This window comes from Haliotis rubra, unplaced genomic scaffold (genome assembly GCF_003918875.1).
Source record: "Haliotis rubra isolate DU_JTF1 unplaced genomic scaffold, ASM391887v1 Scf64, whole genome shotgun sequence".
In the NCBI taxonomy this organism is placed as follows: Eukaryota; Metazoa; Mollusca; class Gastropoda; order Lepetellida; family Haliotidae; genus Haliotis; species Haliotis rubra.
In genome coordinates, this window is record NW_025767346.1 from 2429671 (window position 1) to 2446452 (window position 16782).

The 16782-nt window shown below is 38.6% G+C and overlaps 1 protein-coding gene across 2 annotated transcripts; it reads right to left on the reverse strand.

Moving 5' to 3' along the window:
* Positions 1–240: 240 nt before the first annotated feature.
* On the reverse strand, positions 241–9063 carry LOC124256823. Of its 2 annotated transcripts, none has more exons than XM_046690790.1 (7): positions 8917–9063; positions 7644–7679; positions 7107–7133; positions 6231–6377; positions 4872–4905; positions 1352–1407; positions 241–794 (listed from the first exon to the last, which is right to left on the reverse strand). In XM_046690790.1, exons 1-7 carry the CDS (start codon positions 8969–8971, stop codon positions 691–693), a joined length of 459 nt encoding a protein of 152 aa, XP_046546746.1. In that variant the 5' UTR covers positions 8972–9063; the 3' UTR covers positions 241–690. The 2 variants fall into 2 exon arrangements, with proteins under 2 accessions (XP_046546746.1, XP_046546745.1); XM_046690789.1 differs by having other exon boundaries at positions 7107–7148.
* Positions 9064–16782: the final 7719 nt, after the last annotated feature.

A 16782-nucleotide genomic window follows, 5' to 3' on the forward strand; every position in this document is an offset into this window, starting at 1 on the left:
ATATTAGTTTGAACACATTTATTTCGGAAACCTGGCTTGGTAAACAAACATTTTTGCTTGTATAAATACCGCCCTTGAAGGATAACAATTAAAAATGGTTACAAAGAACGAAAGTAGTTGACAACTCATTTTGTACATGTATTCATAAATAGGGAAGCAAAGATGCAATAAACAATGTGATGATAAGTGCTGTAACGAAACCAAGTAAACATACAGACATACATTGTCAAGATTTCTAGATTTTGCAGTCATTAATCTTATGAAACAATTTCAAATCGATTGCTTTTAGAAATGATGAACAGACTTTGATATATACATTTCACCATGTTTGCGTAGAAACGTACCATATAAGACATACACACATACTTTCTAGATCATATCTGTGGATGTATAAGAAGGCATTTCTTCTAATTTCACAATAGTTAGTGGACTATTCATTTACTGGGTTTGTTTATCTTCCAACACAACCAACACTAACGAGAATTTTGTGTTGACAATTTACGGTCTGTAAACGTGATGGTGCCGCATGTTCTCTGTAAAATGTACACTTCCAGAATATGGTTCGCTCGTGAAATCAAATACATCTCAACATGATATTTAATATATAAACCAACAGGCTGTGTTCCGTACAAATTGGGGACAGATGACATCACGCTGATATCGAGGTCCCAGAGTATATCTTCCAAATGCTCACAAGTTCTGGTATATGTGCATCTTCTCATATGTGTTATGGGCATCAACATTTTCTCTCTGTAGCGCTTCATACTCAGTGCTGGATGCTGGTGTTTGCGCTTCTGAAAGAGACGTATTGAAGAATACCATTAATATTTATCAGTAACTGCACACCAGAAAATGATGTGAGAACTGTCCATTAGTAGATATATATGCCTAACTGTGCATGTTTTATTTGTCTGTTTGAATAAGTGCACTTTTATGCAGATAACAGCACTAAATGTGCAGGTAAGGATAAAATGTGCAAAAATGTCTCTCAGATGTTTTCAGAAAGTATTTATTATTATCAGAACATAAGGAAGCATTTCACCCAATCTGATTTTTTCTCTCGATTAACTAATTTGCCTCAAGGACATACTCTTGAAGGTCGTAAATGACCCATTTTGGTAACACCCATGTATTTGTCAGACGTCCATGGCATGAAAAAAAAGTAATATGATTTTGCTTGGTTGTTATCAATGCCTGATCATGTTTATGCAAATTGTACAAAAATGTTCTGTTACAAATAATTCTATATCCTCAGTAGACCAGAAAGAGAATATTACATTCTCATCCTCTGTGATATTTTTTTACGGGCACAAGTTTATGTTTGTAAAGAATTACAATAATACACGCTCACCTTGTGGTTGTACCTGGTTTCTGGTTGTAGTGGCCACAGGGGATGATATAGGTATTCTAAAGAGAATGATATAACATGTTATAACATTTAGATACATGAATAGCGTGCTGGAGTACAACTATTCGGGATTTGGGTTGGGGGAGTGGGTTGTTGTGGTCAGAGTATTTGATGTCCTGCCACAAACCGTCTATTTTGAACCGATGTTTTATAACGGATTGTTAAGAAAGGAGTCACTAGATGTTTTTATTGGCGCCAAACGTTTAAGCAAGAAGAATGTGATTACATACAAAATATGGGAAGTGACAGTAATTTGGATGGAGTAATGGAGCAATCCTGCGTCATGGAACATTTTGGTGAATAAAATCCATAATTAGTTATGGTAATGAACACAAACTGAATGCACAAATGTTGATGATATACATACACAACAGGTGACAGGACTATATGAATCGATCTCTTGTGATATAACTATAACTGTAACGTATTAAAATGTCACATGTATTTGATATTACAACTTTAATATACAGATCTTTAATGTAATAGTAAGAATATCAGTTATGAAAACCCCCAAACTAATACCAGGAACCTCAGCAACCGTTTACAACCGAAGTTGACTACTACAAAAACAACAGAACATTTACAACCGAAGCTGACTACTACAACAACAACAGAAAATTTAGAACCGAAGCTGACTACTACAACCACAACAGAACATTTACAACCAAAGCTGACTACTACCAGCAAAACAGAACATTTACAACCGAAGCTGACTACTTCAACCAAAAATGAACATTTACAACCAAAGCTGGCAACTGTAACCAAACAAGAACATTTACAGCCAAAGTTGACAACTTCAACAACAACAGAACATTTACAACCAAAGTTGACTACTACAACCACCACAGAACATTTACAACCGAAGCTGAATATTGCAACCACAACAGAACATTTACAACCAAAGCTGCCTACTACAACCAAAACAGAACATTTACAACCGAAGCTGAATATTGCAACCACAACAGAATATTTACAACCAAAGCTGCCTACTACAACCAAAACAGAACATTTACAACCGAAGCTGAATATTGCAACCACAACAGAACATTTACAACCGAAGCTGCCTACTACAAACAACAGAACATTTACAACCGAAGCTGAATATTGCAACCACAACAGAACATTTACAACCAAAGCTGCCTACTACAACCAAAACAGAACATTTACAACCGAAGCTGAATATTGCAACCACAACAGAACATTTACAACCGAAGCTGACAATGCAACCACAACAGAACATTTACAACCGAAGCTGACAATACAACCACAACAGAACATTTACAACCGAAGCTGAAAACTTCAACCACAACAGAACATTTACAACCGAAGCTGACTACTACAACCACAACAGAACATTTACAACCAAAGCTGAAAACTTCAACCACAACAGAACATTTACAACCGAAGCTGACTACTACAACCACAACAGAACATTTACAACCGAAGCTGACTACTACAACCACAACAGAACATTTACAACCGAAGCTGAATATTGCAACCACAACAGAACATTTACAACCGAAGCTGCCTACTACAACCACAACAGAACATTTACAACCGAGGCTGACTATTACAACCACCACAGAACATTTACAACCAAAGCTGAATATTACAACCACCACAGAACATTTACAAACCACCAGAAGCTTACAACTGACAATTACAACCACAACAGAACATTTACAACCGAAGCTGAATATTGACAACCACAACAGAACATTTACAACCGAAGCTGAATATAACAACCACCACAGAACATTTACAACCGAAGCTGACTTCTACAACCACAACAGAACATTTACAACCAAAGCTGAATATTACAACCACAACAGAACATTTACAACCAAAGCTGACTTTTACAACCACAACAGAACATTTACAACCAAAGCTGAAAACTTCAACCAAAACAGAACATTTACAACCAAAGCTGACAATTACAACCACAACAGAACATTTACAACCAAAGCTGAAAACTTCAACCAAAACAGAACATTTACAACCGAAGCTGACTATTACAACCACAACAGAACATTTACAACCAAAGCTGACTACTACAACCAAAACAGAACATTTACAACCAAAGCTGAACTACAAACCACAACAGAACATTTACAACCGAAGCTGAATATTGCAAACTACAACCACAACAGAACATTTACAACCAACCACAAGAAGCTGAATATTGCAACAACCACAACAGAACATTTACAACCAAAGCTGACTTACAACCACAACAGAACATTTACAACCGAAGCTGACAATGCAACCACAACAGAACATTTACAACCGAAGCTGACCACCACAACAGAACATTTAGAACCGAAGCTGAAAACTTCAACCACAACAGAACATTTACAACCGAAGCTGACTACTACAACCACAACAGAACATTTACAACCAAAGCTGAAACTTCAACCACAACAGAACATTTACAACCAAAGCTGACTACTACAACCACAACAGAACATTTACAACCGAAGCTGACTACTACAACCACAACAGAACATTTACAACCGAAGCTGAATATTGCAACCACAACAGAACATTTACAACCGAAGCTGCCTACTACAACCACAACAGAACATTTACAACCGAAGCTGACTATTACAACCACAACAGAACATTTACAACCAAAGCTGAATATTACAACCACCACAGAACATTTACAACCGAAGCTGACTACTTCAACCACAACAGAACATTTACAACCGAAGCTGAATATTGCAACCACAACAGAACATTTACAACCGAAGCTGAATATAACAACCACAACAGAACATTTACAACCGAAGCTGACTTCTACAACCACAACAGAACATTTACAACCAAAGCTGAATATTACAACCACAACAGAACATTTACAACCGAAGCTGACTTTTACAACCACAACAGAACATTTACAACCGAAGCTGACTTTTACAACCACAACAGAACATTTACAACCGAAGCTGACAATACAACCACAACAGAACATTTACAACCAAAGCTGAAAACTTCAACCAAAACAGAACATTTACAACCGAAGCTGACTATTACAACCACAACAGAACATTTACAACCAAAGCTGACTACTACAACCACAACAGAACATTTACAACCAAAGCTGACAACTTCAACCACAACAGAACATTTACAACCAAAGCTATCAATACAACCACAACAGAACATTTACAATCAAAGCTGACAATACAACCACAACAGAACATTTACAACCAAAGCTGAATATTACAACCACAACAGAACATTTACAACCGAAGCTGACTTTTACAACCACAACAGAGCACATGGAATGTATGAACACACAGAATGTCTGGCTAATACAATTATAAGATTCGCGTGGTAATGGGGTGATACACTTTCAGGGATACGCAAACACATGGCACTTTGTAGTGTAAACTACATGCGTAAAATGCTTTATGTCTGCTATCATTGTTTAAACAATCAATTTAATCAGGAATTTTACCTGCTCATTTGTGTATCGCTTGTTTCCTTTGTCCCTGAAAGAAAAACAAAAACATTAATATGTAATATTTCGTTAAATCAGCAATATCTGCTTGTAAGCAGATTACACTTTCTCCGTAAAGTATAGATTCTAGTACTTTTATCGAGTTGAGACTTTCCCAGTAATCCCAAATATACGTATGATACATTTGACCCCTTTCTTTAATAAATGGCTTTGTGTATTCTTAATATCTGTTTGAACGCAAATAAAACAAGGGTTTAAGTATCTGAGACACAGCTTAAGTCATGTGTGGCCAAGTTCTCTAAAACGATGCTATTCACTGTGAAGAACTGTTCCCAATTGATCTGTTTCCATTCTGAGATTGCCCTCAGATATAAATGTAAAGTATCAGTGCAAACTAATATCCGGGTTTCTTCCTGTTGTCATAAACAAATTTTATTTGGTGTAAAGGTGAAAATTATATGTATGGATCACTCAAAATATGATGACACCAGGTGTTCGAGAAAAAACAACCTCAAACCCGTATTATTTTAACGAGAGACGAAATAACTAAATATACTGTCGAGATGCGTCTAACATTCACTCACTAGCTCGTATTAGTACATTTTTAGGCCATACTAATAATAACGGAGCTCTCATATTTCTTCATAAGATTATTAATAATATTCTCTGTTGCGTTTTAATTGTACTTTTATCGGTATGAAGTAAATGTGAACTTGAGTTGAATGCGACACTGTCAACGAAAGGGCATGACATATTGCCCTTCTCTTGCATTATCACTGCCAACACAATTACAGCTGAGTTGTAAAACAGGTTAAATGTGGTAGGTTGGGCAGCAGCGTAGCCTAGTGGTTAAAACGTTTGCCCGTCACGACGAAATCACGGACTCGATTCCACACACACACATGGGCACAATGTGTGAATCCCATTTCTGGTGTCCCCCGCCGTCATATTGCTGGAATATTGCTGAAAGCCGCGTAAAAGCTCACTCACTCACTGAAGTAGGGGCTGGGCCTAGTGGTTAAAGCGCTCACGCCGAAGACACGGACTCGATTCCATACATGGGTACAATGTGTGAATCCCATTTATGGTGTCCCCCGCGGTGGTATTGCTTGAATATTGCTGAAAGCCGCGTAAAAGCTCACTCACTCACTCACTGAAGTAGGGGCTGGGCCTAGCGGTTAAAGCGCTCAAGCCGAAGACACGGATTCAATTCCACACATGAGCACAATGTGTGAATCCCATTTCTGGTGTCCCCCCGCCATTATGTTGCTTGAATATTACTAAACGTTGCGTAAAACCATACTCACTCACTCACTCACTCACTCACTCACGTGTTAACAAGTACATAAATGTTACCTGTTATCCTGGCTAATAGTTTGTCCTTGTAGATAAACGCCAGAGCCAGACAGACGGCGTCCACGATCAGCATGACACTCACACCTATGGCAACTCCAGCACCAAGGTACGACTTACTGGGGTTTTGAACACACAACTCTGGCAGCGCTGTTGGATGTTTACATGGAAAATATGAAATGAAAATGCAAAAATTGACAGCTTGATTCGTTACATACAAGTTTTTTGTTGTAATAATTACTGTGCAATATTCTTGTTACATAAGATTGTAATCAAGCCTGGACCAGCCCAAAGAGTGATTGATATTAAGAGCAACGCGGCATCGAACAAGCCACAAAGTCACAACCAGTATAGGCTGCTTGGAATACGGAAGTGAGTTGTCAAGAAAACAGTGGACGTTTCCTGTTAAGGTTCCACCAGTCTAGGATTGAACTGAATGGCACAACATGGGACTGCAAGATTGATGATTCAGTTGGCAGCAACAGTGTGACTATTGAATTAACAGAATAGAAAAAAGGTACATCAAATATGCACAATGAACATAGTGAGTGAGTGAGTTTAGTTTTACGCCGCACTCAGCAATATTCCAGCTATATGACGCCGGTCTGTAAATACTCGAGTCTGGACCAGACAATCCAGTCATCAACAGCATGTGCGTCGTTCTACGCAATCGGGATACCATGACATTTGTCAGCCAAGTCAACGAGCCTGACAACCCGACCCCGATTCTTACGACAAGCATGGGTTTCTAAGGAGATATTTCAACCCGGATCTTCACGGGTCGGCTGCTTGGTAGGCATTCTAACCTGAATCATATACATGATATGCACACCATATAATTGAACTTTAGTTCTGAGTCTAAAAGGACATACAACTCACCTTTGGTTATTTCAGGAATGATTGCCTCTGTTGTCGTTTGTTCTCCCAAAAAAAAATTAAAAGGAATAAATTTATAACTTGGAATGTCGATACAAGCAAAAGTGATGTCAGTAACGTCAATTACATAAAATACCAACCTCAAGGAATGCCTCTTAAATCTTAAAAAAGCTCATTTTCTTCTCATTTTCTCAATCAGGTAGATCTCATATTGCATTCATTTATGAATAATGTTACCGACACACATACATCATATCAGCATACCATTGTCAATAAGCCAGTGTTGTGCTTTGTTTGTTGTTTAACGACACAGGCTGCAAGGTTACAGATCTAAGATGGCAGTCATTAATATATCGAGCCTGGACCAGGCAATCCAGTGCCTGACGCTGATGAACTAATTTTGAACACGATGACATAAATCGAACAAGCCCCGTCAGTCGCCACCTCAACAATTATGGGTTACTTTAAACTAAGATCATTCCTAACCCTTATCTTGAAAGGTTCTGTGATGCATTGACATCATTTTGTTTCTGAACCTACCTTCATATGTTGTTAGGCCTTCTGTGGTTGCGTTGCCTGGAACAGAAGAGACACGCGTAATTATAAAATGTGATATACTGTTTCATTTAACGAACCGATTCCTCCCCCTCCTCTCTCTCTTTCTCTCTCTCTCTCTCTCACACACACACACACAAGTACATGCACACGCACACGTACACTATCAAATGTAAAGGCTATAGCTGACACTGTAGATCTCTTATATTACCTGCATTTTGACTAAAGGTCACCTCTATAAATATTAATATTTGCAACAAATATTTGTGCCTAACTATTGTCAGGTGAAAACTCTTCATTTTGATCAAAATGACGAATGGGTTCAAAGTGTTATGTGTAGATTTGCGTCAGAAGGATAGCTGGAAACATACCTTCGAATCCGATCCCTCATGGACCTGTGAAGATCCGGGTTAGACTATTGATCTTCAGTAACCCGTGCTTGTCGTAAGGGGCGACTTACGAGATCGGGTGGTCAGGCTCGCTGACTTGGTTGACACATGTCATCGTATCCCAATTGCGTAGATCTATGCTCATGTTGTTGATCACTGAATTGTCTGGCCCAAACTCGATTATTTACAGATCGCCGCCATATAGCTGGAATATTGCTGAGTGCGGCGTAAAACTAAACTCACTCACTACGATCCTTCATTTCCCTGATTATCATCAAAGTACCGTCAGTATCAACATGCGCTCGTCCGTTGCACTCCGTCAAGCTGACACTACGTGATATAACTGAAATGCCTTTATTTTCTGTGTAACGAAATGTTATGAGCAGGAGTGATGCTTGACAACGGTACAAGAATCTGTATCGAAACGTTGCATTTTCGAAATAAAGAAGTTGCAATCCATAAAAATATGTTGTACATTGCACGTCTCAACTTCTAAAATGCCACTCAAACAAGCCACACGTTGTTGAAAGAGAATAAAGTCGCCCCGAATTGATATAAATTTTACAACAATCAAATATCGTAACAACCGGGGCCAAGATTTTCGAAGCGTTAAGATAGTTGTAAGTACCATACATTAACTTACTACTATCTAAGCGCTAAGAGAGCTTCGAAAATCTAGCTCCAGATAAATATGCAGATGCCACTTCACAACAGGCCACAGCGAATCTCCCATTTGTGGGGAACGTGAGCTATAACTGAACGCCAATGTAAGGGATACATATTACTATATTATCACTGTGATAGTATTCGAATATTTTAATGTGTTAGCGTAATGCAATGTTTGAATAGATTAGTAAGAATCTACCTACCCTGGACAGGGATGACGTGACTGATTATTGCTAATATCAGACATTCCAACTCCATATTACAATCGACGAGGACCAGCTTGTGAATGCTGTCAGCAATCTCCACAGCCTGTCACTGGGCCAGGAAACTGGTATCTGGTGTTCTTCCTCTACCTCTCACTAGGGCATGTACATCAAGTAGGTGCAGCGTTCACGTTACAAGCACTGACAGCTGGGATGGGAGAGAACGTGTGTGTGTGTGTGTGTTGATTTGTATGTATGTGTGTTGATTTGTATGTATGTGCTTACTGATCTGTGATTGTCGATTTGTATGAGCATATGCGTTGAATCGTGTATTTGTGAAGAGAATTGTGTGTGTGTTTATGAGAGAGAGAGAGAAAGAGAGAGAGAGAGAGAGAGAGAGAGAGAGAGAAAGAGTGTAAGAGTGTACATGCTTGTGTTGATTTGTATGATGTATGTGTGTTGATTTGTATGAATGTGTGTGTTGATTTGTATGAATGTGTGTGTTGATTTGTATGAATGTGTGTGTTGATTTGTATGAATGTGTGTGTTGATTTGTATGTATGTGTGTGTTGATTTGTATGAATGTGTGTGTTGATCGACTTATATGAATGTGTGTGTTGATTTATATGAATGTGTGTGTTGATTTGTGTGTATGTGTGTTGATTTATATGAATGTGTGTGTTGATTTGTATGATGTATGTGTGTTGATTTGTATGAATGTGTGTGTTGATTTGTATGTATGTGTGTGTTGATCGATTTATATGAATGTGTGTGTTGATTTGTATGATGTGTGTGTTGATTTGTGTGTATGTGTGTTGATTTATATGAATGTGTGTGTTGATTTGTATGATGTATGTGTGTTGATTTGTATGAATGTGTGTGTTGATTTGTATGATGTATGTGTGTTGATTTGTATGAATGTGTGTGTTGATTTGCATGTATGTGTGTATTGATTTGTATGAATGTGTGTTGATCGATTTATATGAATGTGTGTGTTGATTTGTATGAATGTGTGTGTTGATTTGTGTGTATGTGTGTTGATTTATATGAATGTGTGTGTTGATTTGTATGATGTATGTGTGTTGATTTGTATGAATGTGTGTGTTGATTTGTATGTATGTGTGTGTTGATCGATTTATATGAATGTGTGTGTTGATTTGTATGAATGTGTGTGTTGATTTGTGTGTATGTGTGTTGATTTATATGAATGTGTGTGTTGATTTGTATGATGTATGTGTGTTGATTTGTATGAATGTGTGTGTTGATTTGTATCTTTGTGTGTGTTGATCGATTTATATGAATGTGTGTGTTGATTTGTATGAATGTGTGTGTTGATTTGTGTGTATGTGTGTTGATTTATATGAATGTGTGTGTTGATTTGTATGATGTATGTGTGTTGATTTGTATGAATGTGTGTGTTGATTTGTATGTATGTGTGTGTTGATCGATTTATATGAATGTGTGTGTTGATTTGTATGAATGTGTGTGTTGATTTTTTGTGTATGTGTGTGTTGATTTATATGAATGTACGTTGATGTGTTTGTATGTGTGTGTTGATTTGTATATATGTGTGTTGATTTTTATGAATGTGTGTTGATTTGTATGTATGTGTGTGTTGAGTTGTATATATGTGTGTGTTGATTTGTATGTATGTGTGTGTTGATTTATATGATCTATGTGTGTTGATTTGTATGTATGTGTGTTTTTATTTGTATGAATGTGTGTATTGATTTATATGAATGTGTGTTTTGATTTGTATGTATGTGTGTTGATTTATATGATCTATGTGTGTTGATTTGTATGTATTTGTGTTGATTTGTATGAATGTGTGTGTTGATTTATATGATGTATGTGTGTTGATTTATATGAATGTGTGTGTTGATTAGTATGAATGTGTGTGTTGATTTATATGAATGTGTGTGTTGATTTATATGAATGTGTGTATTGATTTATATGAATGTGTGTGTTGATTTATATGAATGTGTGTATTGATTTATATGAATGTGTGTGTTGATTTGTATGTGTGTGTGTTGATTGGTATGTATGTATGTATATGTTGATCTGTGATTGTGAATTTATGTGAGCGTGTGTGTTGATTTGTGTATGTGTTAAGAAATTTTCGTGAATGAGTGTGTGTGTGTTGATTTGTGTGTGCTTGCGCATGTGTCATAAAGGCAAGATGCTTCATGGCTGACAACTTATGATGCCGAGTTTCAGTGTGGATTCTTATACCGTTTTCTTACATGTAATAATAATTACTAATCAACTTCTTAAACCCCAATCAAAGGGATGTGTATTGACGTGTTGCAGTATCAGTCTGTCTGCCTCCCCTTTCTCTGTGTCACTCTCTTTTTCCTCCCTCACGCCCTCTTTCTCCCCTCTCACTCTCTCTCCCTTCTTCCCATCACTCACTCTTCTCTCCACTTTCTGTGTCACTCGTCTTTCGTTATCTCTCTGTCACTCTCTTTCTCTCTATCACACCCTCTCTCTGTCACTATGTATCTATTTCTCTCTGTCACTCTCTTTCTCTCTACCACACCCTCTCTCCCTCACTATGTATCTATTTCTTTCTGTCACTATCTTTCTCTCTACCACACCCTCTCTCTGTCACTATGTATCTATTTCTCTCTGTCTCTCTCTTTCTCTCTACCACACCCTCTCTCCCTCACTATGTATCTATTTCTCTCTGTCACTATCCTTCTCTCTACCACACCCTCTCTCTGTCACTATGTATCTATTTCTCTCTGTCACTCTCTTTCTCTCTACCACACCCTCTCCCTCACTATGTATCTATTTCTCTCTGTCACTCTCTTTCTCTCTACCACATCCTCTCTCTGTCACTATGTATCTATTTCTCTCTGTCACTCTCTTTCTCTGTACCAAACCCTCTCTCTATCACTATGTATCTATTTCTCTCTGTCACTCTCTTTCTCTATCACACCCCTCTCTCCCTCACTATGTATCTATTTCTCTCTGTCACTCTCTTTCTCTCTACCACATCCTCTCTCTGTCACTATGTATCTATTTCTCTCTGTCACTCTCTTTCTCTGTACCCAAACCCTCTCTCTATCACTCATGCATCTATTTCTCTCTGTCACTCTTTCTCTCTCTATCACACCCTCTCTGTCACTATGTATCTATTTCTCTCTGTCACTATCTTTCTCTCACCACACCCTCTCCCTCACTATGTATCTATTTCTCTCTGTCACTCTCTTCTCTCTACCACACCCTCTCCCCACTATGTATCTATTTCTCTCTCTCTGCCACTCTCTTTCTCTCTCACCACACCCTCTCTGTCACTATGTATCTATTTCTCTCTGTCACTCTCTTTCTCTCTACCACACCCTCTCTCTCCCTCACTGTATCTATTTCTCTCTGTCACTCTCTTTCTCTCTACTACACACCCTCTCTCTGTCACTATGTATCTATTTCTCTCTGTCACTCTCTTTCTCTCTACCAAACCCTCTCTTCTCACTATGTATCTATTTCTCTCTGTCACTCTCTTTCTCTCTATCACATCCTCTCTCTGTCACTATGTATCTATTTCTCTCTGTCACTCTCTTTCTCTCTACCACATCCTCTCTCTGTCACTATGTATCTATTTCTCTCTGTCACTCTCTTTCTCTCTACCACACCCTCTCTCCGTCACTATGTATCTATTTCTCTCTGTCACTCTCTTTCTCTCTACCACACCCTCTCTCTGTCACTATGTATCTATTTCTCTCTGTCACTCTCTTTCTCTCTACCACACCCTCTCCCCCACTATGTATCTATTTCTCTCTGTCACTCTCTTTCTCTCTACCACACCCTCTCTCTGTCACTATGTATCTATTTCTCTCTGTCACTCTCTTTCTCTCTACCACACCCTCTCTCCCTCACTATGTATCTATTTCTCTCTGTCACTCTCTTTCTCTCTACCACACCCTCTCTCTGTCACTATGTATCTATTTCTCTCTGTCACTCTCTTTCTCTCTACCACACCCTCTCACTGTCACTATGTATCTATTTCTCTCTGTCACTCTCTTTCTCTCTACCACACCCTCTCTCCCTCACTATGTATCTATTTCTCTCTGTCACTCTCTTTCTCTCTACCACACCCTCTCTCTGTCACTCACTCTCTCTCTGTCACTCTCCCCCTCTCTCCCTTCGCCTCTATCACTCGCTCCCCCCACTCTCTGTGTCACTCGTCTTTCTTTATATCTCTGCCTGTCTCTGTCACAGTCTTTCTCTCTACGCCACCCTCTCTCTCTCTCACTCACTCATTCTCTCACTCACTCACTCTCTGTCACTCTCTCTGTAGTGGTAGGTGTTGGATGATGTTAGTGGATGGGAACCGATGCTGTTGCTATGTGCTACTGTTGGGGTGTTGGTGGAGGATCGGATATTCAACCATTGCTCTTGTGTATGTATATATATATATATCACCTGATTAAATCATTGCATCTATGAAATCCATATGGAGCATTTCTTTTCACAGTCGTGCATTAATAATGAGTGAGCCGAGGGTCCCTGATCTCTTTAATTTATCAAGGATGAAGACTTTTGAAATCCATGACATACATACACTCACGCACGCATGCACGCACGCACGCACGCATACGCACGCATTCACATACATACATACATACATACATACATACATACATACATACATACATACATACTTAGATACATACATACATACATACATACATACATACATACATACATACATACATACATACATACATACATACATACATACATACATACATACATACATACATACATACATACATACATACATACACACATACATTGGAACCGAGTAAATTTAAATATCCACTTATATATATATATCACACACGTGTCACAGTACACGACATAGCATCGCATTGTCGGAAGTACGGATATCATTGCGGAAATGATTGCACAAGGCATCCTCTTGTTACAGTCTGTGCCAATGTGCCACAAGTATGACCTGATAACTATAGTTTGCTTCATGCACTATGTCCAGGCTAAAAAGCTGTGACAAAGGTTTGAATAAAAGCAATCATAACAATCCTTGTTAACATCTTTTGTTTCCCAGCACTATGCTTGTACTTCACCATGTTAACAATCCTTTGTTGCCTCACACTATGCCTGTACTTCACGTTGTTAACAATTCTTTGTTGCCTCACATTATGCCTGTACCTCACCCTGTTAAAAATCCTTTGTTGCCTCACACTATGCCTGTACATCACCCTGTTAACAATCCTTTGTTGCCTCACACTATGCCCGTACCTCACTCTGTTAACAATCCTTTGTTGCCTCACACTATGCTTGTACTTCACCATGTTAACAATTCTTTGTTGCCTCACACTATGCCTGTACTTAACCCTGTTAACAATCCTTTGTTGCCTCATACTATGCCTGTACTTAACCATGTTAACAATCCTTTGTTGCCTCATACTATGCCTGTACTTCACTCTGTTAACAATCCTTCGTTGCCTCACACTATGCCTTTACCTCACCCCGTTAACAATCCTTTGTTGCCTCACACTATGCCTGTACTTCACTCTGTTAACAATCCTTCGTTGCCTCACACTATGCCCGTACCTCACTCTGTTAACAATCCTTTGTTGCCTCACACTATGCCTGTACATAACCCTGTTAACAATCTTTTGTTGCCTCACATTATGCCTGTACATCACCCTGTTAACAATCTTTTGTTGCCTCACACTATGCCTGTACCTCACTCTGTTAACAATCCTTTGTTGCCTCACACTATGCCTGTACTTCACCCTGTTAACAACAATCCTTCGTTGCCTCACACTATGCCCGTACCTCACTCTGTTAACAATCCTTTGTTGCCTCACACTATGCCTGTACATAACCCTGTTAACAATCTTTTGTTGCCTCACATTATGCCTGTACATCACCCTGTTAACAATCTTTTGTTGCCTCACACTATGCCTGTACCTCACTCTGTTAACAATCCTTTGTTGCCTCACACTATGCCTGTACTTCACCCTGTTAACAATCCTTTGTTGCCTCACACTATGCCTGTACATCACCCTGTTAACAATTCTTTGTTGCCTCATACTATGCCTGTACTTAACCATGTTAACAATCCTTTGTTGCCTCATACTATGCCTGTACTTCACCCTGTTAACAATCCTTTGTTGCCTCACACTATGCCTGTACCTCACCCCGTTAACAATCCTTTGTTGCCTCACACTATGCCTGTACTTCACGTTGTTAACAATCCTTTGTTGCCTCACACTATGCCTGTCCCTCACCCTGTTAACAATCCTTTGTTGCCTCACACTATGCCTGTACTTCACCCTGTTAACAGTATCAATCCTTTGTTGTCCAGCACTGTACCCGTGCTTTCCCAATGTAACACATGTTATATTTATATATTCATAGCTTTCGGTCATGGGATCCTCCATTTTACACCAATCAGGGGGGCACACAATGTCCGTGGTCTAGACAAGTTTTCCGACTTCCACTTTTGTGGGAGCGGCTGTGACTGAGTGGTTAGAGGGCTGACTCTGACGATGTGGGTTCGAATCCCGAATGGGACTGAACATAACATAAAGTATTAGAATATGTACTTTACTGAGAAAGTGTAATCCCAAATATAACATGTGTAACATGTAACACTGCACTGTGCCTTGTTTCGCCATGTTAACAACCCTATGTTTCCCAGAACCATGCCCGTGCCTCCATCTGTTAACAATCCTTTGTGTCCTATATAGTGGCAGTGCTTACGATATATCACAAATTACATGATATATATACTTAATCAATCAATGACCAATCCCGAGCACTGACAAAGTCTCATGGTTACAAGTGTATGACCGGTATCATTCAATTCAAAGGACTAAACAATGGTAGCATTAATGTTTGCAAAAACGTTTATTAAGCAATGAAGCAGTATATGTGTACAAAGGCATAATGGATGAATTAATTAAAAAATGGACAATGAAAACAACACAAAAGGCACGTGCTGTACAAGGTATAAAAATGCATATCAACAGTTGATTACATTAAAAGGCGGTATAAATGAATGAAGTAAATCTCCTATTAACGGAGACAATCTGTGTTCACGAGATTGTTCGAGAACCCACGCAGAACATGTATTGAAGTTCTTAAGCATCATAGACAAACTGCCACAGTATATACAAGCAATACAGCGATTCTACTTCGAGTGAAATTCATTGTTGATTTGAAAGTTCAGTGGACAATACCCAGCTATACATATATACACAGTTATACACATGATCGTTGAAGATAGTTGATGATAGTTGATTAGTTCAGTAGCGTTACAAGTGGAACCTGAACAGTCATTATTTCGTTCTTATCACGGTTTTTAACCTAGTGACATGGTGACCATTGCAATCTGAAACTAATGTTTGGTCTTTATAGACTGAGCATAAATATAAATGGCGATCCTGATGATCAAACTGAACCCCAAGAAATCTGGCCCCGATTTCTCGAAACAAACTTAAGTCCGACTTTTGACTTAAGTTAGAGTTTTTACTCAAATTTGAGAAAATGCATTTCCCAGAATGAACTAAAATCGATAATTAACTCAAACATAGTAGACAATTTGAGATTGGTGGATAGATTACTTAAGATGTTTGGGCTCTTCTATTTAAAAAATGCAGCTGAGTTTAAAATTCAGCTGTTTCAAATTGTCAAACTCAGTTTGAAATTTGAGTAAAAAGTTAAGTTTGTTTCGAGACATCGGGGCCTGAATGTATAATTTCCTTTGCAGCTGCTTACCAGGATCCAACAGCTGACAAGCAGGATGCATTCTCAACAAGACTACTACAACGGCCGATAAGACAGTGTATGGGTATCTACACTTTGCAATACAAAATACGAGCGAAAAGGTAG